This window comes from Sorghum bicolor, chromosome 7 (assembly GCF_000003195.3).
Source record: "Sorghum bicolor cultivar BTx623 chromosome 7, Sorghum_bicolor_NCBIv3, whole genome shotgun sequence".
In the NCBI taxonomy this organism is placed as follows: Eukaryota; Viridiplantae; Streptophyta; class Magnoliopsida; order Poales; family Poaceae; genus Sorghum; species Sorghum bicolor.
Window position 1 is genome coordinate 57950924 of NC_012876.2, and position 22772 is coordinate 57973695.

At 43.7% G+C, this 22772-nt stretch overlaps 3 protein-coding genes across 3 annotated transcripts; all 3 read left to right on the forward strand.

The window, feature by feature from the left end:
• LOC8078397 (serine/threonine-protein phosphatase PP1 isozyme 2) lies at positions 2830-4499 on the forward strand. The gene is made up of 3 exons (XM_002444420.2): positions 2830-3251; positions 3370-3929; positions 4054-4499. Exons 1-3 carry the CDS (start codon positions 3068-3070, stop codon positions 4225-4227), a joined length of 918 nt encoding a protein of 305 aa, XP_002444465.1. The 5' UTR covers positions 2830-3067; the 3' UTR covers positions 4228-4499.
• Positions 12730-15413, forward strand: LOC110437378 (exocyst complex component EXO70B1-like). The gene has a single exon (XM_021465838.1). It carries the CDS (start codon positions 13036-13038, stop codon positions 14932-14934), a length of 1899 nt encoding a protein of 632 aa, XP_021321513.1. The 5' UTR covers positions 12730-13035; the 3' UTR covers positions 14935-15413.
• On the forward strand, positions 19861-22750 carry LOC8083498. Its single transcript, XM_002444421.2, has 3 exons — positions 19861-20236; positions 21872-21993; positions 22113-22750. Exons 1-3 carry the CDS (start codon positions 20101-20103, stop codon positions 22437-22439), a joined length of 585 nt encoding a protein of 194 aa, XP_002444466.1. The 5' UTR covers positions 19861-20100; the 3' UTR covers positions 22440-22750.

Consider the following 22772-nt stretch of genomic DNA (forward strand, 5'->3'; position numbering starts at 1 on the left):
ATACTAAGATTTTTACACCAATTCTACTTTCAGATATGTTTTGTTTCTAAGCCCGAACCTTAAGACATGTTTCCGAGGTGAATCGTCTCCAAAAAAAACCTAAAAAGTGCATGAGCTTATGTTTGGAATTGACATCAAAATCAAATCCAAACAAAAGCTACTTTAATCCTTAAGTAACTCCTTTCTTCCCTCTCTTCAAGATTAACTTCCTAAACTAACTTATACATATGTACAAGTGAGCTACATTTTTCCTACTATGATTTGGGTCCATTTTAGTTTCATGAATGAGTATGCAAGGTCGATATTGAAATATAATTCAAACTTAGCAAAAATATTTTAGAAAATTAAGCTATATCTATATCTTGTATAAAAGCAAACCCCACTATCTTTCAATCTCCACATACAAGCTATCTACATGTCATACTCCACTAAGTGCCATATCGTCTTCCTAATAAGTGCTACAACATCTTACACAAAATGCAATTACTATTTTCACTCTATCAACATACAAGGCATCCATGTTGTACTATTTGTTTGGCCATCACATTATCCTATAATTCTGTCTAATATGCTATGAGTGTTTCGTTTGATTCTTCCATTAGCTTACCCATTTGGCATCATATTATACATACAATGGTACAACATGTGGTGTATTTTTCTAGTTTAGATAAAAGGAAAACCTTCTTTGTTGAATCACATGCTCAAACGGAATTTGGCCCATAAAACCCATACTGCTAGCCCACTTTCCCTTTCCTTACCCTTTTCCCTCTCTTCCTCCTAAGTTGGTCGAATCTGCAAAGCCATTAGGCTTCGGCCCACGACGACCTCACAATGTTGTTGTTTTCTTCTTTCCACACTCTTGTGCCAATAGCTAGATCCTATGGGAGGACCCACACATCAGCCACCCATTATCTCTCCTCAGATCTCCTTTCTCTCCTATCATGTCTCCATCATAGACAACACCATGTCCTAGCCATTCTTGAACCTTCTGGAAATTAGCTCTTGCTCCCCAAGATACCCTTTGGATGACATTTGTGAGTCCTATGGTTGAAAGGACCTGTGAGCACCCAAGAGTTGGGTGAATTAGGTGTCTAGTTTTAAACTTAAATCATATTCCTAGGTGAGCACCCACAGATCCTTTCAGCAACCCTATCTTTGATGTGTTGGTGCCTCATTGAAAGGATCTATAGATCGCTAGATGGGGTAAATAGTCTATTAAATTTCTCTATAATGACAAGGACACTAGGTAACTTAATCAATTAGTACAAAAGAGTACTAATAGCCACTACTTTCCTAGCCTATACACTAGAAAGCAAGGCCGCCTACATAAGTCTTGTAGCAAGTTTAGCTAATACAACTAAACCAAACAAGCTACTAGAGGCAAGAGTAGAACTAGTGAGCTACACAAGAAAGCAACTAAACTACTCTACTCACAAGAGAGCTAATGCTACGTAAGCAGTGGCGGGGCCAGGATTTGAGTCTTGGGTATTCCCTTGCTAGTGTCTGGTGAGTCGTCACTTAGCTGTTATCTCTAACCTCATGACCGACGTGCGTCCTCGCCAGTCGCCATGTAGGCACAACATAGAGATGGAGGCCGCGCCCACACTGCACGTACGTCCCGCGCTGCCAGGAGCTTAGGACACTGGGAACCAGCAGTGCTACCACCACATCATGCCTGGTCGGCTAGGGTTAGAGATTTAGGATTGAGGATTATGGAATCTCTCACTCATGTCTCGTTCACTCACATGAAAAAAAATACTTTTATTATACATGTTGCCATGTGTATATTCCGATTTATCTTGGAAAAAGAGTTTAGAAACAAGATATGATTTGTACTAATATTTGGTGGCATGAGTCAATATGTATGTGGTCTGAAAATAAATAATTAGGTTCTCATTTGCAGAAACAATAAAATAGAATAATTTCGGTAATTGAGCTAACATAGAACCTATGTGAAAAAATAAATACAAGGATAGATTAAAAAGAATGAGAGAGAAATTTTATTTGCTAAATATAGAAATGCTAATATATTTGATATACATATATATAAATATATCTATATATATACTTAATGTATAAAAAATTGGGTATTCATGGAATATGAATATCCGGTGTATCCGCCCAGGTACGTAAGCTACTAATAAACAAGTACAATTATGGGATGTAAAAACAAATGTAGTAGAGAGCAAACCAATGAGTGCAATATCAGCACCACACCTGATACTGAATACAACCCAAACAAATCGAGTGGAATTTATTATATAATTCCAAGTTACCTCTGTAAACCATACTTGAATCCCTACCTATCTACTTCATGCTACTCTGTTACTACTGCTCTATTGCTTACAAGCAAGTGGCATAAGATTTTGATCTCGAGATTCGGTTGCTTGTCGTCACTAGCTAGGTAGAGTGCCACGTGGTTGGATACACAACATGGAGATCGTTCCTCGTATGGGTGCCACGTCTGTGTCGTCCAACATTCAAGCCCGTCAATTGTCCTCTCGAACATGGACCAAACCGTTGGCAGGCCGCACGGTATTACCGACCGCACTCGTCCCCATCAGCCACGAGCCCATCACCCTTATCTTGGGCTTACTTGACAATAACGATTAACGGATAAGGAAGCGTAGTTTGTTAAGATTTGAATTGCAAACTCAGCTTGACGTGAGAGAATATGAGCCCAGCCCAAACATAGTCCGTGTACCTCTTGGCCTATTTGAGGCTCCAACTTGGTCCAACAAGAACAAACGGCTCGGCCCAGAGCTTCGTTCTTCACATTCGCCACCCATCCCGATTTGGCAAGTCGTCGGAAACCAAGCGTTTGCTCGGCATCGAACGAAAACCGAGGTGAACACAACCCGACACGCGGGTTTCTCTCGCTGGCCCCCCCGTCCCGTCCGTGCCCCACCCACCACCCTCGTCGGCGTCGTCCTCCTCTCTGTCCTGTGCACCCCCCCCCGGCCAAGAAGGCAAGGCTGCCTGCTGCCTGCTGGTTGGACCTGGACCAAGGACGAGAGAGAGAGGCTCGTACGCACGTCGCTGCTGGTGGTAGGGGTATACGCGCGCCATGGACGGGGGCACGGTGGAGGATCTCATACGGCGGCTGCTGGACGGCAAGAAGCACAAGGTGACGGGGAAGAAGGCGGTGCAGCTGACGGAGCCCGAGATCCGGCACCTCTGCGTCACCGCCAAGGAGGTCTTCCTCTCCCAGCCCAACCTCCTGGAGCTGGAGGCCCCCATCAACGTCTGCGGTGAGCAAGCATGCGTGCGTGTCCTCGTTGCCGGCGGTGGTCGGTCGGCGATGCACATGCCAATGCCGCCATTGCTGATATGATCGATCTGCGCGCATGTATGCATGCATGCTTGCAGGTGACATCCACGGGCAGTTCTCGGACCTGCTGCGGCTGTTCGAGTACGGCGGCCTGCCGCCGACGGCCAACTACCTGTTCCTCGGCGACTACGTGGACCGCGGGAAGCAGAGCATCGAGACCATCTGCCTGCTGCTGGCGTACAAGATCCGGTACCCGGACAACTTCTTCCTGCTGCGGGGCAACCACGAGTGCGCCTCCATCAACCGCATCTACGGCTTCTACGACGAGTGCAAGCGCCGCTTCAGCGTCCGCCTCTGGAAGCTCTTCACCGACTGCTTCAACTGCCTGCCCGTCGCCGCCGTCATCGACGACAAGATCCTCTGCATGCACGGCGGCCTCTCCCCGGACCTCGACAACCTCAACCGGATCAGGGAGATCCAGCGCCCCGTCGACGTCCCCGACCAGGGCCTCCTCTGCGACCTCCTCTGGTCCGACCCCGACCGCGACAGCTCCGGCTGGGGCGACAACGACCGCGGCGTCTCCTTCACCTTCGGCGCCGACAAGGTCACCGAGTTCTTGAACAAGCAGGACCTCGACCTCGTCTGCCGCGCCCACCAGGCAAGCCTCCGTCCTCCTGGCTGATTGCAATTGCATGCAGAACCAGCCTGCTCGTCGATCGACTCATCACAGCTCATTTCTTGCCATGGCAAATTGGCAATGCCATTGCCATTGCCAACAACAGGTCGTGGAGGACGGGTACGAGTTCTTCGCCGACCGGCAGCTGGTGACCATATTCTCGGCGCCCAACTACTGCGGCGAGTTCAACAACGCCGGCGCGCTGATGAACGTCGACGCCAGCCTGCTCTGCTCGTTCCAGATCCTCAAGCCGTACAGGGGCAAAGCACAGACGGAGTGACGACGGCAGGCTGCGGCCGGTCGAGATCGAGACACAGGAAGGAGATGTTGATTAGAGGCTTTGTTTAGATTGCAAGGAGAGTATGCCTGCGCTGCGCGTGCTTCGTTCCTCTCGCATTTTTTGTTGCTCCTCCTCCGAGAGCTGTCGATCAAGTCCGCACTTCTTCTGAATCTTTGGCATTGTAACTGATTCAATACGTGTGTGTATATATAAAAGCCTACAGTTTCTGAACTGATTTCATCAGATGATCTTGCTTGCAACAAGGAGCAAAACGTCGCCTCAAAGTTCAGTTCAGAAACAGTTAGTTATATGGAGAAAACCATAACGTAATCTTTTGAAGAGGATTGTACATACAAAAAGCAAGATCCTCATCTTTTGCAAATCAGTGGAATAGTTGGTCTACAATGGAATCAACAAAAACAGGAAAATTTTCCCCTGTTCATCTCTTGTCCCATCTACAGACATAGACTTCTGTTTGCTCTTTTTATTTGCCAGAAAATTGCTTCTGGCAACTTGAACTTCTGAACTTTTCAGTTCACTATAAAAAAAGAAGAAGTACATTTCAGTCGGGTAAAACTTTTAAGGACTATGCTTGTCGAAAATTTTGCACAATTAGTCCTGATGGGAAAACCCCCAATGATTTTTCAAGTACACCAACTTTACAGCTTTATCGATGAGACACCAACCACATTCAGCAGCAACCACAAACTCACTACCATTTTCAGAACCATAAATTCTAAATCCTGGAGCATAACATTTGAGATCTTTCAAGGTATCATCAATTTCTAAAACTTTAAGCTTTGATAGGCGTACTATTGCTTATAAAAAACAAGCATTTGTGTACCTTCTTCAATTATTTCAGGAACAAATCTTTCAGTACTGCAGACTTAGTCGCTTGCAAAATCTGAGGATAGATACCAGATAGCAGCCTTAAGATGCCTGCAGCTAAAATTTTTCACAGGAAAATAATGCAAAATCTTCTTCCAATCAAGCATGCAGTCCAAAGGAGAATCATTCCTTTTAAAAAAATGCCAGCTCCGGCTCCAACCTGCCAGCTAATTAGTTGTGTGATAAGATCAATAGCAAGGTAACAAGAAATCAAATCTGATGGCAACCTGTTGGATGGTACTGATCATGGGTCTTAAGATGTTTACAAGATCAAGTGAGGTCATGTCGTACGACTTATCTGAAATAATCAGCAGTCAGCAGTGCCCATGATACTAACGTTTCACAATCAAGCTAAAAGCTGCTCGTTTCAACAAGGACATGATGTTCATACAAATGAATGCATCCCATGCTAACGTCAGATCACCAGATTAACTCTAAAAAGCAAGAGATCATCAGGTATTTTCGTGATTTCAGATTCAAATTATTGGAACCTGGACGTTTATCTACCGATCAAGAAGCTGATAAATGGCCAACACAACTGTCTCCAGTATACTGCATTACCACTCTGACTGTTTCTTCCATCATCAAGGAAATTTAATACAGTGGCAGTAGATATTTCTAAATGGAATATAGATCTCAGGAAGAAGATTTTCTAATGCTGTTTTAACAAACGGCATGTGCGCTGTGCGGTGTATGCACAGGTAATATTTAAAAATGAACCGCTGCGACACAAAAAGTCAACCCAATGCTCTTGCATATCTTGCAAATATATACCTGCCCATGCGCTACCTAAACATTGCTGATCCAACTAGCTAGCATGACAACTTTATTTTCCTCCATTTTAGTAATGCAAATGAAACACAACATAAAAACTGTGTTCTATTATAAGCAGCACAAGTTGACATCATAGAGTTGTTTAAACTGGTTGCCCGTGCAGTCTAGAGATCTGCAACTTTTTGGGTGTTCACTTGTCAAATTATTTAAAAGAAACGGAAAATATCTCCCAAAGTGATAGGCGTATATACATTCTGAACAACAAGTTATGTTGTGATTATGATAATAAAAAACATTACTCGACAAACCCCAATATTCGCATTTGTGTATCTTATTCTTACCATATATAATATTTATAGGCACAATAATCATTTTGGTCCCTCAACTATTACTCGAGGCTCAGTTTCATCCCTAAACTTTTAAAACGGCCATTTAGGTTCTCAAACTTTAGTTTTAGGCTCAATTTCATCCTATAATTATGAAGATGATTGTTTCAGTCCTTAAATTTTGCATTTTAAGCTCAATTTCATCCATAAACTATTAAACTGCATTTAACTTCTATTTCGAACTCAATTTTGTCTATTTGAAAAGAAAACATTATATTTTGGCACAATTTCATCCATAAATTATCAAAATTATAGATCTGCTATTATTTCAATATATCCATGTATTCTTGAAGAATAAATAGTGTTCGATGCAACTATAGTTGCTCCCACAAATATCAATTTGGTTGTATATATATATATATATATGGTACAATTATAAGGTAATACTAAAAATAACAACTTGGAATTATGAATGGCCACGAAAGAGTTTTTAGATAAATATTATTTTTCTATCTTGAATCGCTGGAGCTAATCATGTGTAATAGTGCAGCGTTTCATGTACAACATAGACAAAGTCGAGTTAAAAATAAAAGTTTACAGAATAAAATACACTTTGATAGTTTTTAAATGAAATTGAGCTCAAACAACTAAGTTTGAGGATTAAAACGATCATGTTCATAGTTCTAGGATGAAATTGAGTCTAATAGTAGAGGTTGAGGACTAAAACAGACGTTTTGAAAGTTCAGAGATGAAATTGAGCCTTGAATAATAGTTGAGGGACTAAAATGGCTATTTTGCCATATTTATAATAATCAGTCATTTTGCTGTTTGTGCGCTCACTGTCGACGCCATAGGCGTTCATTGTCACATTATTCAAAAGAAATGGAGGAAAAAAGTTTCCCAAAATGTTCCTTATCAGTTTTTATTAAAAAAGGAAAAAAACAAAGAACGCCCTCCAAAAGATCTTACTTAGGTATATATTCTTATAAATCATCTTAAAAAAATATGGCTTGATGCCTTCATGGTGGGGCATAAAAATATTTTACTCGAATCAAATCGATTTCCTCTCTTTGCATATAGGTGACCATGGGGTCGTGCCGGCACGGCGTGTCGTGCCTTATCTACATCGTGCCGCGCCGTGCCGTCGTGCCGGTCGTGTCGTGCCATCACCGTGCCTCGTGTCGGAGGTATGGCCCAAGGCACGGCCCGAAGGCACGGCGGGCCACCAGACCAAGCTCGTGCCTGATGCTATAGCAGGCCAGCAGGATGGCTGGATGGGCCAGTAGCAGGCTAGCAGGCCTATATTTCTTTTTTTTAAATTAGCAGACTACATTTCTTACTAGGCCTTACATTTCTTTTTTTTTTAAGAATTAGCAGGCTACATTTTTTACTAGCCCATTAAGCACCGGGCCGTCGGGCCGTGCCTGAGCCGTGCCACGACCACGGTGGCGGCCCAGGCACGACCTGGTGCCTCGGGCTGTGCCGGCCTGGGCCCGGTAGCCGTCGGGTCGGGCCGAGCTCAGGCCGAGCCAAAATGGCGGGCCAACGGGTCACGAGCTGCATGGCCAACTATATCTTTGCATGGGTGTCGAGCATCTAATGTAAAAATTTAAGAAAGTACTAATATCAATTCTTTTTTGTCCATTGAGAACGGAATGATGGAAAATTGGAAATGGACTATTTCAGCAAAGGCGCTTGATGCTGAATGAAATGAACTATATTTGCCATTTCTCTGTTTTGCTACACTACAAACCTATCTTCCTGTGGGATTTGTCTTTTCTATTGGACTCACTCTGTTCTAAATTATAAGTCATTTTAACTCTTTGAGAGGCAAAGTATCTCACAAAAAAGTTCAAATGACTATAATTTGGTATGGAGAGAGTAGTTATTAGTTCCAAACAGACCCTCAAACTGCATTTTGTACGTTTTGCCAGCTAGTAACAGTGAATGAATTATGTACTCAATCCATCTCAAATTATAAGATGTTTAACTTTTTTAACACCAACTTTGATTACTTGTCTTATTCAAAAAAATTGTGTAAAATATCACTTCATTTGTCGTGGCTTGGTTTATTAATCAAGGTTCTTCACGAATAATTAAATTTGACTATATTTGCATAATTTTTTTGAATGAGATCGAGATGAAAAAATCAAACGTATTATAATTTTAGATGGAGGAAGTACTACGCTACGACCTCCAAAGCAAATGGTTCTCATGGATAACACATAGAAGAGTAGCTCCTGTTGCGAAGGTTCCTGAGCGATTGGATGATCTAGTACGATGAAAGACAGGAAAGACCCTGAAAACATTAAATACATGTGAAGCCGTGTTCATTTAGTTACATTTTTTTACAAAATAGATATGACAGTACTTTCGTTTATATTTGATAAATATTGTCTAATTATAGACTAACTAGGCTCAAAAAGATTCGTCTCGTAAATTACATATAAACTGTGTAATTAGTTGTTTTTTAATCTATATTTAATGCTACATGTATGAGCCGTAAGATTTGATGTGATGAGAAATCTGAAAAAAATTTACAAAATTTCTCGGAAACTAAAGGCCTAAGAAAAAAAAAGAAAACAAGAAATGAAAAATCCTAGACGCCAGGAGCTGTCAGCTAGCTAGCTGAATGCTAGGTGGTGAACCGTGCTAGCTGTGTGTCTATGCCCCGAATGAAATGGTGCATGCATGCATGCTCTCTAAAATAAATAAAAAAAACAGAATAATGCCTGACCTCCAGCACTACAGCATGGAACAGTCATCAGTAGCATGTTGCTACACACTAGGTAGCTAGTCTGCCGCTGAGCGAGCTTCCATTTGTTCGCACAGCAAGACACACGTAATACACTGGAGAGATGCCTCTTGTCAAACAACGGAAAGACAGGCGGAGGCGTCGTGTCCCGGACATGTTTCAGCAACGAATAATCCCGGCCTAGCTGCATGCAGGCGTTTTCTGTAGAGACCCGATTGATTAGGAATTAGGACTTGAGACCGCCGGCCACATGGTTGTCATCTCGTTGCCGACGGATGCGTGGACGCATGAGAATCACTGGTCTCAGAAAGAAGCTAGCTTAAAGGAAACAATGTTTAGATCAGTCATCACTCATCAGAGATGATGGCGTACTAATCTGGTGCCCTTGCCAATTGCTATCCTGTGTGTCGCATAATTATTCGCTGATTTATTATGAGAAAAGAAAACAGTGCTGAATGAAATTAGATAGATAATCTTAAGCAAACAAGCTGTATATCATCAATGGTAGGGAGAGGGGGTTTTCTTTTTCGAGGGGAACAGTGGCATGCGGTGTACCTCCGTAGGCCCATAACTCGCTCCAAGGCATACGGATTAAGGACGGCCGCGATCGAGCGAGAAGGGATCAGATTTGCAAGCATTCAGTGCATTTGTTCCTTTACAGAGCACACTGGTACAGTCGCCCATGATCTTGGTAGGACCTTTGATCCCTGAAGATCTCTGCCTCGCTCTCTGGGCTCTCACGCTCCCGTGTTCATGCAGTATATGCCATGCGTGAGGTTAAAGAATGAGGCCATGTTTAGTTCTCCACCAAAATTTTTTTTATCCATCCCATCGAATATTTGGACACATGCATAAAACATTAAATATAGATAAAAAAATAAACTAATTACACAGTTTAGTTGAAAATTACGAGACAAATCTTTTAAGCCTAGTTACTTTATGATTAGCCTTAAGTGCGATTAGCCTTAAGTGCTACAGTAACCCATATGTGCTAGTGATAGATTAATTATGCTTAATAGATTTGTCTTGCAGTTTTCTAACGAGCTATGTAATTTGTTTTTTATTAGTTTCTAAAGACCTCTCCCGACATCCTTCTGACATATTCGATGTGACATCCAAAAAATTTTCATCTATAATCTAAACAGGGCCTGAAGCAAAAACCAAGGTCCACAGCTGCCTGAATGAGTGAATCTGCATGATGAACCCATAAACTCTAGCTAGTACGTAGTAATCAGAGACAGAACACAGCGCATGCATTTGACCTACTAGCCGGTAGTGAACGAGATTTTACCGGCTCTTACAGCGACACGAAGCTGACAAGGCTTTGGAAAATGACACGCCGCTAGATCACTCTGAACCTCGATGAGTTGTCACCTCACATGCAAACGCAGATAAACTAAACTAAACTAAACCATCCCCCCTGCGATAAGATCAGTGGCGAATAATTGACGGCACCATCACCTCTCGGAGATAATTACTCTGTTAATTAACAATGATTATAACAGATAGCCCTCTCCTAAACATTTCTTTTTACCATTGTCTATGCTGCCTGCCTGTGCCTAGGTTCTGTGCACGAGCAGAAGAGCGCTGGCGGTGCTCGATCGAGTCGATCGAGAAGCGCTCAGAGCAGGATCGCATCAGCCTGCTGCTTTGCCCCCCCGGGCTGATCGAGGCCATGCAAGCAAGCCCGCATGCAGCACGAGAGTACAACGCGAGGACAGCCCCGGCCGGGCGTACGCCGATCTCACTGTCGCGCCAATAAACTATGCCGCTAACAAGCCTTGGGCGGCCAAACCACCTCGATTCAGCGCACCGGGCCTGGTCCTGAGTGACATGGCTGGCACTCCGAGTGACGTTCTGAGATGAGATCCATACAACACTAGTGTGTCTCTGCCCCTAGCTACCATCCAAAGGCGTTGCTGATGTATGATGTAGTAGAAATAAAAATTCTACACCAATGTATAACGGCTGGGGCGGATTTATAATCACCATCCAGGGGCTAATTAAGTAATTAGTAAAGAATTGTTTGGACTGGTTGCAGAATGAGTTATCTTGGGCTAAATATCGGGGACTTCTATGGGCTTCGAAGACTTGTTTATAGGAAATTTGGGCTGCACCCTGGGCTACAACCCCCCTAGCCCAGGGCCTAGATCATCCCCTGTATAACACATGATGTAGTGATAGTGAAATGATCTTCTCAGTCGAAATATAAAGTGAATTATCACACCGGCAGTGATAGGTGGACCCATCATTATTCCGGATGAAACCATGATTCGGCAGTGGTGCTCTATCACTTTCGGTTCCAAAATAACGACAATAATAGTTTAGTAGTGAAAGTCTTTTCTAGTAGAATATTGAAGAGAGCGAAAATTCTTCTTCTAACGCTTCTAGAAACTCATCACCTCAGAGCCATTCTCCACATGTCAATAAATCTAATCCAATTTTGATACAACAATCCTATCTTTGTGCCCCCTATGTTCCGTACGTGACCTGGATTCATGCTCATAAAAGTTAGAACAAATCATGTTCAATAATAATATGATAAAATAATTAAAAGACGTTACTTTATAAAAAATGATTTTAGGAGACAACCTCTCTGATTATTAATAGAGGCAAGCACATCTAGTGATCACCTCCATAAATGATCAGGGGAGATGGACGTCTTATGACAATCATCGATTAATAGAAATAGCTACTTTAGGACGCCTGTCTCTATAGGTCGATTAACAGAGGCAGTCATCTCAGGATATATACATCTACAAATTAGTTTTCAAAGGTGAATATCTTAAGATTAAGATGTTCATCTCTAAAAACCACTATTAACAAAGGTGGTCATTCTAAGTGTCCGTCTCTAAAATCAATTTTCAGATATATGCATATGACAATTTTATAAATAGTTACATTAAAAAATAATGCATAACTTTTGCATATGAAGATGGATGAAAATAAACTCTTTTTTTTCAAAATTGACGCCCTTGAAATGCTTGATAGGATGTTCAAGATTGTTTTTTAGAAAACTATTGATAAAGTTAAATTGAGATTTTTAGCAACAAATCTTTAAAATAAAAGGTTTTCCCAAAACTTGGTGTAATTATATGAAATCTTTTGCTCAAAGAGGTGATGGGACTAGGTTAATGATCAGCTAAGGCGCAAACGATGAAGGATCTTAGGCAAGGTGATTCCTAACCCCCAATTCTATTTAATATAGTTGTGAATATGATAGCTACTATCATTGTCAGGGCTAACGATGGTGGCCAAATTAAAAGGTGCCATTCCTCACTTAGTGGAAGAAGGATTATCTATCCTACAATTTGCAGATGATGACTATTTTTATGGACCATGATATTGAGCAAGCTAAAAATATGAAGTTAACACTAGAATAACTGTTGAGTTTTAAAAATAAATTTATACAAAAGAACTCTTCTTAGATTTCAATTCTGTGATTTTTAAATCTCTTTTATGAAAAGGTTTATAAATTTGTTAAAAAATGCTCTATGTAAAACAAATTTCTAGAACCATTTTGTGAGAAGACTTTGGGAAACTATCTGCATGAGTAATGAGGTATTGGCTCTTTTTTTTTTTTGCTATACAAATCATATAAAGAAGTAAGGTTTTGGATAAATAAAAGAAAGAAAGAAAGAAAGAAAAGAAAAAAAAAAAAGAGGAAAGGTCGTGGGCTCGTGCCTCTCGCTCTCTGGTCGTCGCGAGTCCAAACAAAAAGAAGTTCACAATCACCGCCGAGCACGCAGAAACTTAACGAACCGGCTTTGCGCTTGCTTGCCTGTCTCGCGCGACCGGAGCTTAGCTGAGCTGAGCAGAGCAGCAGCACAGAGTGGAGCCAGCTCGCCTCGCGTCGCCTCCACTTCTATATCACTTCCCCCTCTGCCCCTGCCCCGTGCGCCATCGCGCACACCCACGCGCGCGCGCCCACACGTGCGGCTTCCCGGATTCGCGCCGCCGCGGCAGAGCCAGCCAGCCAGCCAGCCAGGCCAGCTTCGGATCGAGGGAGAGGAAGAAGAGGAGGTGGTGGTGGTGGAGGCGAGGAGTCAACCCAGCTTGCCAGCCATGGACGGATCGGCCGCGGAGCTGGAGGCGGCGGAGCGGGTGGTGATGCGGTGGGACTCGGCCTCGGCGGGCGCCGGCGCGGACGAGCCGATGCTGTTCGACGGCGGCGGGGACCGGGCCGAGGCCGACCGGTTCCTCCGCGCCGTCGACGACCTTCGCCGCCTCGCGCCGCCGTCGCCCGCGGCCGTCGGCAGCCCGCGCCGCCTCTCGTCGTCCTCCGCGTCGGGGAGCGGCGCCGTGCAGGTCGCCATGGCGCGGCTCGAGGACGAGTTCCGCCACGTGCTGTCGTCGCGCGCCCTCGACCTCGAGATCGAGGCGCTCGCCGACCTCAGCTCGCTCTCCATCAACAGCGACCGCTCCAACTCCGCCTCCTCCGCCGACCTCCCCGCCGCCGCCGACGAGGACGACTCCGTGTCCTCCTCCATCGGCCGCCGCAGCACCGCCTACCGCTCGCTCCGGAGCATCCGGGAGATCGACCTGCTGCCCGACGACGCCGTCGCCGACCTCCGCGCCATCGCGTCCCGCATGGCCGCCGCCGGGTACGGCCGCGAGTGCGCGCAGGTGTACGCCTCCGTCCGCAAGCCCGCCGTCGACGCCTCCCTGCGCCGGCTCGGCGTCGAGCGCCTCAGCATCGGCGACGTCCAGCGCCTCGAGTGGGACGCGCTCGAGGCCAAGATCCGCCGGTGGATCCGCGCCGCCCGCGCCGCCGTCCGCGGCGTCTTCGCCAGCGAGCGCCGCCTCTGCTTCCACATCTTCCACGACCTTCCCATCTCCAGCGCCACCATCTCCGCCGCCTCAGCGCCCGCCACGCACGACACCCCCTTCGCTGAGGCCGTCAAGGGCGCCGCGCTGCAGCTCTTCGGCTTCGCCGAGGCCATCAGCATCGGCCGCCGCTCCCCTGAGAAGCTCTTCAAGATCATAGACCTCCACGACGCGCTCTCGGACCTCCTCCCCGACGTCTCCGACATCTTCGCCGCCTCCAAGGTCGCCGAGTCCATATACGTGCAGGCCGTTGAGATCCGGTCGCGCCTCGCCGATGCCGTCAGAGGGATACTCTCCGAGTTCGAGAACGCCGTGCTCCGCGACCCGCCCAAGACCGCGGTGCCTGGCGGTACCATCCACCCGCTCACTCGGTATGTGATGAACTATAGCAGCCTCATTTGCGACTACAAGGTCACCCTCTCCGAGCTCATCATATCGCGTCCATCAGCTAGTGCCCGTCTTTCTGCTGAGGGCAATGAGCTCGCGCCGTCCTTGGCCGACCTCGAGCTCCCTGAGCTTGAGAACCGGTTACCGCTTGCCTCTCACATTGTCTGGATCATTGTTGTTCTTGAACACAACCTGGAGGGCAAGGCGGCACTCTACAAGGATCCAGCTCTCTCGCATCTGTTCATGATGAACAATGTACACTACATTGTACACAAGGTGAAAGATTCGCCAGATCTCTGGGGCATGATCGGTGATGATTACTTGAAACGGCTTACTGGCAAGTTCACAGTGGCGGCCACAAACTACCAGCGCACCTCATGGCTGAAGATCTTGAATTGTCTGCGTGATGAGGGGCTCCATGTAAGTGGTGGCTTTTCGTCAGGGATATCCAAGTCGGCGCTGCGGGAGCGGTTCAAATCCTTCAATGCTGCATTTGAGGATGCACATAGGGTGCAGTCAGGGTGGTGTGTGCCAGATAACCAGCTGAGGGAGGAGCTCAGGATCTCAATTGCTGAGAAGCTGCTGCCAGCATACCGGTCATTCCTTGGCAGGTTTCGACATCATATAGAGAATGGGAAGCATCCAGAGCTGTACATTAAGTACTCTGTTGAGGACCTTGAGATAGCTGTGGGTGATTTCTTTGAGGGTGTTCCTCCTTCCCCACATAACAGGAGGAGATCACATGGATGAAGGACTTGTACCTCCTCATGTATTCAACTAGCTGATGTTGCTATTTATTCTTTTATTCTTCACAAGGAAAGCTGGTGCTGGCATCTGGGCTCGATTTCTGCTGTCCTGATAGATGTGAGTATAAATTTGGTGATCTTCAATCAAAGATGGCAAATATGAATACATTTTGGGATCTTTCTGAAGCTGTCAATCGGCCCAGTGGTTCCTACTCTGTAAGAGAAGTTGTTCATTTGGTACACTATTATTATATAAATTTTGCATGTAGCATGTCCATATAGGAAATTCTTTCAGTAACATTGGATAGTTGGAACTCATGGCATTCCTGTTTTGCACCAGCTTTTGTTACCCTTTTCATCGTTAACAATTATCCGAAGGGTCTATGCTTTTGTGGATTAGGTGTAAAAAGATTTATATGACTCTTATGTACCACATGATTTTGTAATATGATAATATCATGCTGTTACAAATTCAAAAGAAAACTTCAAGTCTTCTCCATGGCGCACTTCTTTTCAGCTGTTAAAACCAATATAAAGATGAACTGCTAAAGTGGCATTGTTGATTCCTCCATAAGATACACTTTGTTACTATTTTAGTATATGATCAGTGAGTTAGGAAATGGATGCTATTTGGAAGGAATGTTTTCAAAGTTTCGATTGTGTGATTATTTTCCAGTACACACCACTTTAGGTTGTTGTCCTTCTGAAAGGCATGTTTTTACTAGTTGTGTTCGTGGTCCCTGACCCTGAGAAGTTGATTGTAGAAAAAAACATACTGAGAAAAAGCTATAAAAGAGAGGTCTTCTATGTCCCAATCATTTTGTTTTGCCCCTTCTTTTCTTTTGGGATGGGTCATGGATGTCAAAGCTGTGCTTATTTGAGACTGAAAAACAGATGGAACTAATAAGGAAATAAATAAGAAGAATAATAATTAGTCCAAAATGTCATGCTTGCCATGGTTCTTGTTTGAAAAACATATGTACCTGTTCTCAAAAATAGAAACCGCATACCATGAATCCATATTAGCTTGTTTTGTGTTGTTATCAGGTACAAGAAATTACTCTATTGCACTCTCCATTTCCTTCTGCAGGTATGGGACTAGTGAAATGTGTTTACACACCTATCTTTATGATTTTGTTCACTTATAAATGCACAATATTGATATATTGATGTACCAATGTGTGCAACTGAAAATAGCCTGTCCATATATATTGTTGCTGTATATGTTCTGGAATCACATGATCCATCATTGCCTATGATGTAATAAATAAACTATTGAATCGGAGGTCAAGTGTTCGGTGCTATATGTGTAACCTGCCAGGAACAAAAATTTGATGCAGTACCAGCTGATTGCCCTTTTGAGCTTATAATGTTCGTGATCTTTTGAAGAGTATAACAATGCAAGCTGAAAGATTTGTTGTCATATTTTTTGATTCGAACTGGCCATCATATTTGGCAGCATGTATCCTGGCATTTTTTTGTATGCATATCGAATTTTGTATAGCTATAATCTGAGTGTCTAGTTGTCTACCTGGCCAACCCTTCCAGTTGCATTCTTGTTCGCTTGAGCTAAAAAGTGCTGCTGCTGCTGCTTCAGCTGTAGCCTCCTCACATGTTACTGTAGCACCAACAGAGCAAGTAGCAGCAGCAGCCATGGTAGTATAGCGCTGGGACTTGAGGTTTGTATCCAGTAGTCCTGTAGAGTTACAACTGCTTGGTGTCTGCATTATTTCTTCTCGTTTTCCTTTTTTACCTTGCAAGTAACATAGGCACAGGTCTGTGTTATTGCTTGCAAAAGGGCTCAAATCTGTGTTCGCTAATTAGGTATTCCTTCGTGGAGAGGGCAGAACATTGTGTTTTTTTGTTTTATTTTAAAATAAAAGAATGTTTGAGTACATGTAATCTTCTTGGACATATTTACATGCCATGGAAGTAATGCGTTGTGGATACTTCTCACTTCACATTTGAGTCACTATGATACTGACTTTTTCTACAGCGGCAGCAGTTTGATCTGACATCAGACATGGTTCATGAGTACATAATCTATAGTGTTTGTACTCTTAATTTTTACCTTTCCTCTGTTTTTAGAAAAATTCTGCATATGAACATTACATGGCACTGAATAGGTAACATGCTAGCACTAGCATTGCTGTAGTTGACTCTCCATCCAATTTCACACCTTTCTTATTTCTTCCCGTGAATAAAGCTGTATATGCTGAGATTCATGTTTCAACTTTGAAATGTACGAGCTGTCTCAGCCTGATGCAAATTTTGAGTCATATACGCTCTACATAACTTCTTGCGATTGAGTTATCCTGATGCTGTTTTTCAGGCGTCAAGCCCCGTTTGCAGTCAGGCTCCCTCCAGCAGGTGAACCGTTCGTGCTTAGCTTACTTGTTTAATTCTTTTTTTTTATCTTCTTCTCGTTGCATAATTACGTAAGTCCATTTGATTAAGCTCAATCAAGCTTAACCACCGAATAATTCGCCGATAATGGGGATATTCTCCGATCCGAAAATAAAATACTGGTATATTAATCAGGGGACAACGTGACGGCTCACTGTTCTACAAATCATCAATCATGATCATGTGGCACCCGTTGCCGTGTTGCTTTGCTTTTGCTTTGCTTGCTCTGCTCAATTATTGGTGGATTTTCTGGCATTTCTGCCGAACTATTCTGTTGTAGTGCCCGCCCGTGTGTGAATGAATCAGAGAAAAAATGGCTGGGTTTTGCTTGGCTTTTCGTGGCCGTTTTCTTAGGCCTTGTTTAGTTCACCCAAAAAATAAATAAGTTTTCAAGATTCTTTGTCATATCGAATCTTTCGGCACATGCATGAAGCATTAAATATAGATGAAAATAAAAACTAATTGCACAGTTTAACTGTAAATCACGATGATAAATCTTTTGATCCTAATTAGTCTATAATTAGATAATATTTGCCACAAACAAACGAAAGTGCTAAAATAGTAAAAATCTAAAATCTTTTCGCATCTAAATAAAGCCTAACCCCGCCGAGCCTTGGAAATTTGGACTCGAGGAATGACGAATGGATGATTCAGAGCGGTGTCAGGTCGCAGCACGTTGAGCCGATATCAACGCCAGCGGGTTCCGCCCGCCGTCCATGCGTGCGGATCGTGCTGTTGTCTCATGCGTACGAGGCAGACATGTTGCTCTTCCCACTGGCGCCACTTGGCACACAAAAACACGTAATAGTCTGAGTTTGGCAGCCAAACAGCCAAAACTTTTAGAGAAATAAGTACTTTTTTGAAAGAATGGATCTAAACATGCGCCTGTAAAACTTAGGCAGTAAAGATTTAGAATTTGGGACCTTGTAGCTTCAAAAATATGTAAACTTACTTAGAGGTCCGTGTCTTGTGTGTTGCAGACCAAAAAATCTAGAAAACATCTAAACATCTATTTGAAATGTAAAGATTTGGAATCTAAACAGGCCCTTATATTTAACCTGGAACTACTGCGATAGGCAAAACATGTTATCATCCCAAATGAACAGCCTAGTTTACGGGTATGTCAAACAAATATCTCACCTTGCTAAAAAAACTATAACGTGCCTCTTTGTTTTATAAAATTAAATAAAATGAAAAAAGTCCAAATTACTACACTAAGTTTGGCTTTATATCCAAGATAACCTTATAAACATTTGATCAGTTTACTCCATCTAACTATTTCAGCTGGTCTGATTTTTCCCTTAGCAAGATTTGCTTTTTCCCTCCATGTTCAGGTTGATTTTAGTTTTTAAATTTTACACCATAAATTATGTTAAAAAATATACCATAAATTTTTATCATTATTTTGGCAGGTTGGGAGATCTAATATTAAATAAACACTAGGAATACAAAATTGTATGTAACACTAATAATGAAAATTCTTAAATGTATTTTTAAAAAGAAGTTATGATGTCCGCTGTTAGGCCAGTCTTAATGGGGTTTCACCAGGATGTCATGCACATTTATTAGAACGCCATGTCAGCAAAATTGTATTTTTTGCATGAAACAGAGAGGAGAGAGAAGGAAGTAGTTTCACCATGGTGAAACTCCGCGGGCGTTGTTTCCCACGCGGTGAAACGGGATGAAATCCCCACCGAGGGCCAGATCGTTTCACCATCTTGCATGTGATCCATTTATTTTGCAGCAATTAAATGCTTTGCTTAGCCTTGGAAACAACAAACTGAAATGCTTCATTGCTGGGGTTATTTCATAGATGGTTTCATTTCAATCTTGATGACGTGTTGATATGTGAAACCGTGCAGTGACACTGTCCATTGAGACTGGCCTTACCTCACAAAAATGAAATCAAAACTCAACTTTATGTGGATTTTAGTGTGTTGATCACAAAAATTAGGGACTAACTATGTTTTTATGAGAATGTGTACAATTATTAATCCCCATGATGTATATAAACGCCTTATGAGTTATGACCCTTTCAACACATCTAGGCCCCAGGTGGATGATTTGGGGGTTTTGGTAATTGAGAACATAAATGCTTGCGAAATATCATGTGTTTTACGACGGATAATCATATTGGTTAGTCATAATAATGGATATGGTATAGTGGTCCCAAAGACTTGTGAAGAGTATTTGCACTAAGGACGTCTTGTTGGTTTGGCTGATAAGCTATGACAAAAAGTACTGTTGGCTGATTTGTTACGAGATGACTGACTGATTCGGCTAATAAACTCAAACGAATAGGACTATATTTGTGAATACTAGGGACTGTAAGGCGTATGTAGGCATTAAATGCGAAGGAAAAAATACACATGAAAAGACTATAGAGAAATGAAGAAAACTTGTACGAAACCAACAAATCAATCTGCATGTAGAAAGAAAAACTCTATATGCTTTCGTAGTTGCTCTAACGAGCAAAGCATTTCAAGTTTCAACACCAGATCCAGTTGACCGGCGGAAGAAAATGTTGGCCACCACCGCCGAGTCACCAACCACTCCCCAGCCGGCAGCCGCCACGCGCCACGTTCCACGCACAGAACAGTTGGAAGCGGAACTTGATGCACTGCTCGGAAACCCATTCAAATCCTCCGAGGAAAATCCGACAAGTCCGCGGCGAGCAGGGCACGGCGCCGGTCGACCGGATCTAGGGTGAGGTGAGGGTCCGTGGCCGAAGAAGCTCGCAGGCTGTCGCGAGGAGGCGGAGGAGATGGCCTCGGAGGAGATGAAGGCGACGGAGGTGGCGGCGCTGCTGGATCTGAAGCCGCACCCGGAGGGCGGCTTCTACGCCGAGACCTTCCGCGACGGCTCCGTCACGCTCACCACCTCCCAGCTCCCGCCCCACTGTACGTACTGTGCATCCGCGATTCGTTTGATTACGGCGCAGGGATGTGTTTGCTGTACTTCAATTTCTAGACGCATGAGATAGTATTATTGCACAGGCGAGTGTGCCATACATTTCATCAAGAGGTAAAAGTGGCACACTACCATAGCCAACAGGGTTAGCATAGCACTGCTAGAAGTGAAGCCTACTTGTGAAGCCACCCCATCAGACTGATGCACCTCTGCTGCGCGTGTAGCTCCCCCCTTGTTCTGCTGCCGATTCCTCCTGAAATCGTCACAGCTTTGGAGTTCCATGACATTGATGCTAGAGCTCAGTCTGGGCCTGCTATTTCCAGTTGTGCCCTTGCTTTGTCGTCCAGACCAGAAATTATAACATCCACTTGACTCGAGGGCAATCGTGTTCTTTGCATAATGTTCTCCATCTTATCGTTCGTGCAATCTTCATCAGCACTTCTCCCGCTTTTCTTCCACTAACCCTGACAACCTTGGAACTGGATTGGAACGCCAAACAGATCCAGATTCGAGGTCTTCTGTTACAGCTGAACACGAGGGCACAAGTTAATTCTTAGTTTCCATATTGTCCACAGAGTTGCTGCACAAAACATTGTTCAAAATAGCATTTTTCTGATGCTAACCCACCACCTTGCCACTGACTCAAAGTCAGTTCCTGCCTGTTTATGGTTTACCACTTATCTCAGAAATGTAACGCTAAATCCTGTTAGCCACACAACAATAAAAGTACAGATGATTAATGGTTTCATTCTCCGTTCAAAACAGGCAAGTCATAGTATTATCCAGTTTTATCCTAATGGTCAAACTATCTCTGTTCAAGAGCCTACTATTAGATAGCCATAGGAATACATGGACTCTACAGGGTACTTTAAATTTCCACATAGCATGAGTGTACACAGGTTGGATACCTCTAAAATTAATGGTTGTATACAAAGGTTGGACTGAATAAGTCCCTTTAGAATTGAAGTTTCAAATGGGCAGCATAAATTTTGTTTTTACCATGGTTCGTGTAGTGTGAAAAAGCTGGATAATTTGTTCCCTTTCTGTGGTAGTGACCTTGCATGCTTGCTTAGGTATACTGGCTACCTTTGATCCACAAACTAGGAGTAACACCCTTTTGTTTTTCATGTCACATACTTCTGGCACAAGTCTTTAGGATTTATAATGGAACCTGCAGTGATTGAGATGTTTGTATCACCATCTGAAAACCACAGCAGATGTTAAGAATACTGAATGTTTTGCATCATTGCTTCTCTGTTTCTGCTCTGTCAAGGATGAAGAACTTGTGTGTACATTAGTATCAGATTGATCCTAGCTTTCATTATTTAGAGTTATAGACAAAAGATAGGATTAGGCTTCCCCTGTGTTAAATTGGAATATCTGTTCTAGATGGCTGCCCCTTCTTTCCCAGTAATTAGTGTTGAAGTGTAGGTCATGATGTCAAAGGTATTACTGGGTGGGCAGATCTTTTCTATGGAGACAAGTTATTCTCAGCATACCACCAATTTGAATTTGTGAGTGCAATGTTAGACATTGAATGAGTGGTAAACTAGATCATACATGAATATGAAATCAAGCTGTTATAGGTTTATATGTCTCTAATATCCCCTCAATGTATGCTGCAGACAAGGTTGACCGTGCTGTTAGCACTGCAATCTACTTCTTACTTCCTGCAGGGAGTGTTTCACGTCTCCACCGCATTCCCTGTGCTGAAACCTGGCACTTCTACAAGGGAGAGCCTCTCACGGTTAGCACCATTTATTTGATCAACCTCATTGAGCTACCTTCTTGCTATCCCACGCCTAAATCATTAGGCAACTAGTTGGCATGCTTTGATCTAATACGGCCAGTCTGTGTTTGTCATAGGTCTTTGAGCTTCACGACGATGGTCACATTGACCTTACTGTCATTGGCCCACACCTCGAGGCTGGGCAGCGCCCCCAGTATACGGTGCCACCGAACGTGTGGTTTGGCTCCTTCCCCACACTAGACGTCGAGTCGTTCGCGTCTGACGGCAGCGTTCTCGTCAAATCTCGAAAGAGGGACCCCGAGCTGCACTACTCCCTTGTTGGCTGCACCTGTGCCCCTGGCTTCCAATACGAGGACTTTGAAATGGCCAAATTTGAGGACGTGAGTTCCATTGCTCCCAAGGCTGAACCCTTCCTCAAGTTCCTCATTCCCTCTACCGAGTAACTCCTGAGCGGCCTCAGATGATTCTGGATGGGTTCTTAGATTCTCTGTACTGCCTACAGTACGGATGATGTTTTTAGTGTGGTTCCATGAGGGTTCTGCTTTTACAATCGTGTAGACAGTAAACTGTATCTATATGTTGTGGTACAGATTGAACATTTGGTGCATTGAAACAGAATAACAGCTGGGCTTGATGTTGAAACTGGAGGTGCTTTTGCAAAACTCTGAAACTGTCGCTCGATGCTAGGAGAGCATCGTAGGATCTTGTAAGGTTTCACATGGTTAAAATCTGGCCATCGATCGTGCAGAGCTTATCCTGTTTGTCCATTACTTTTC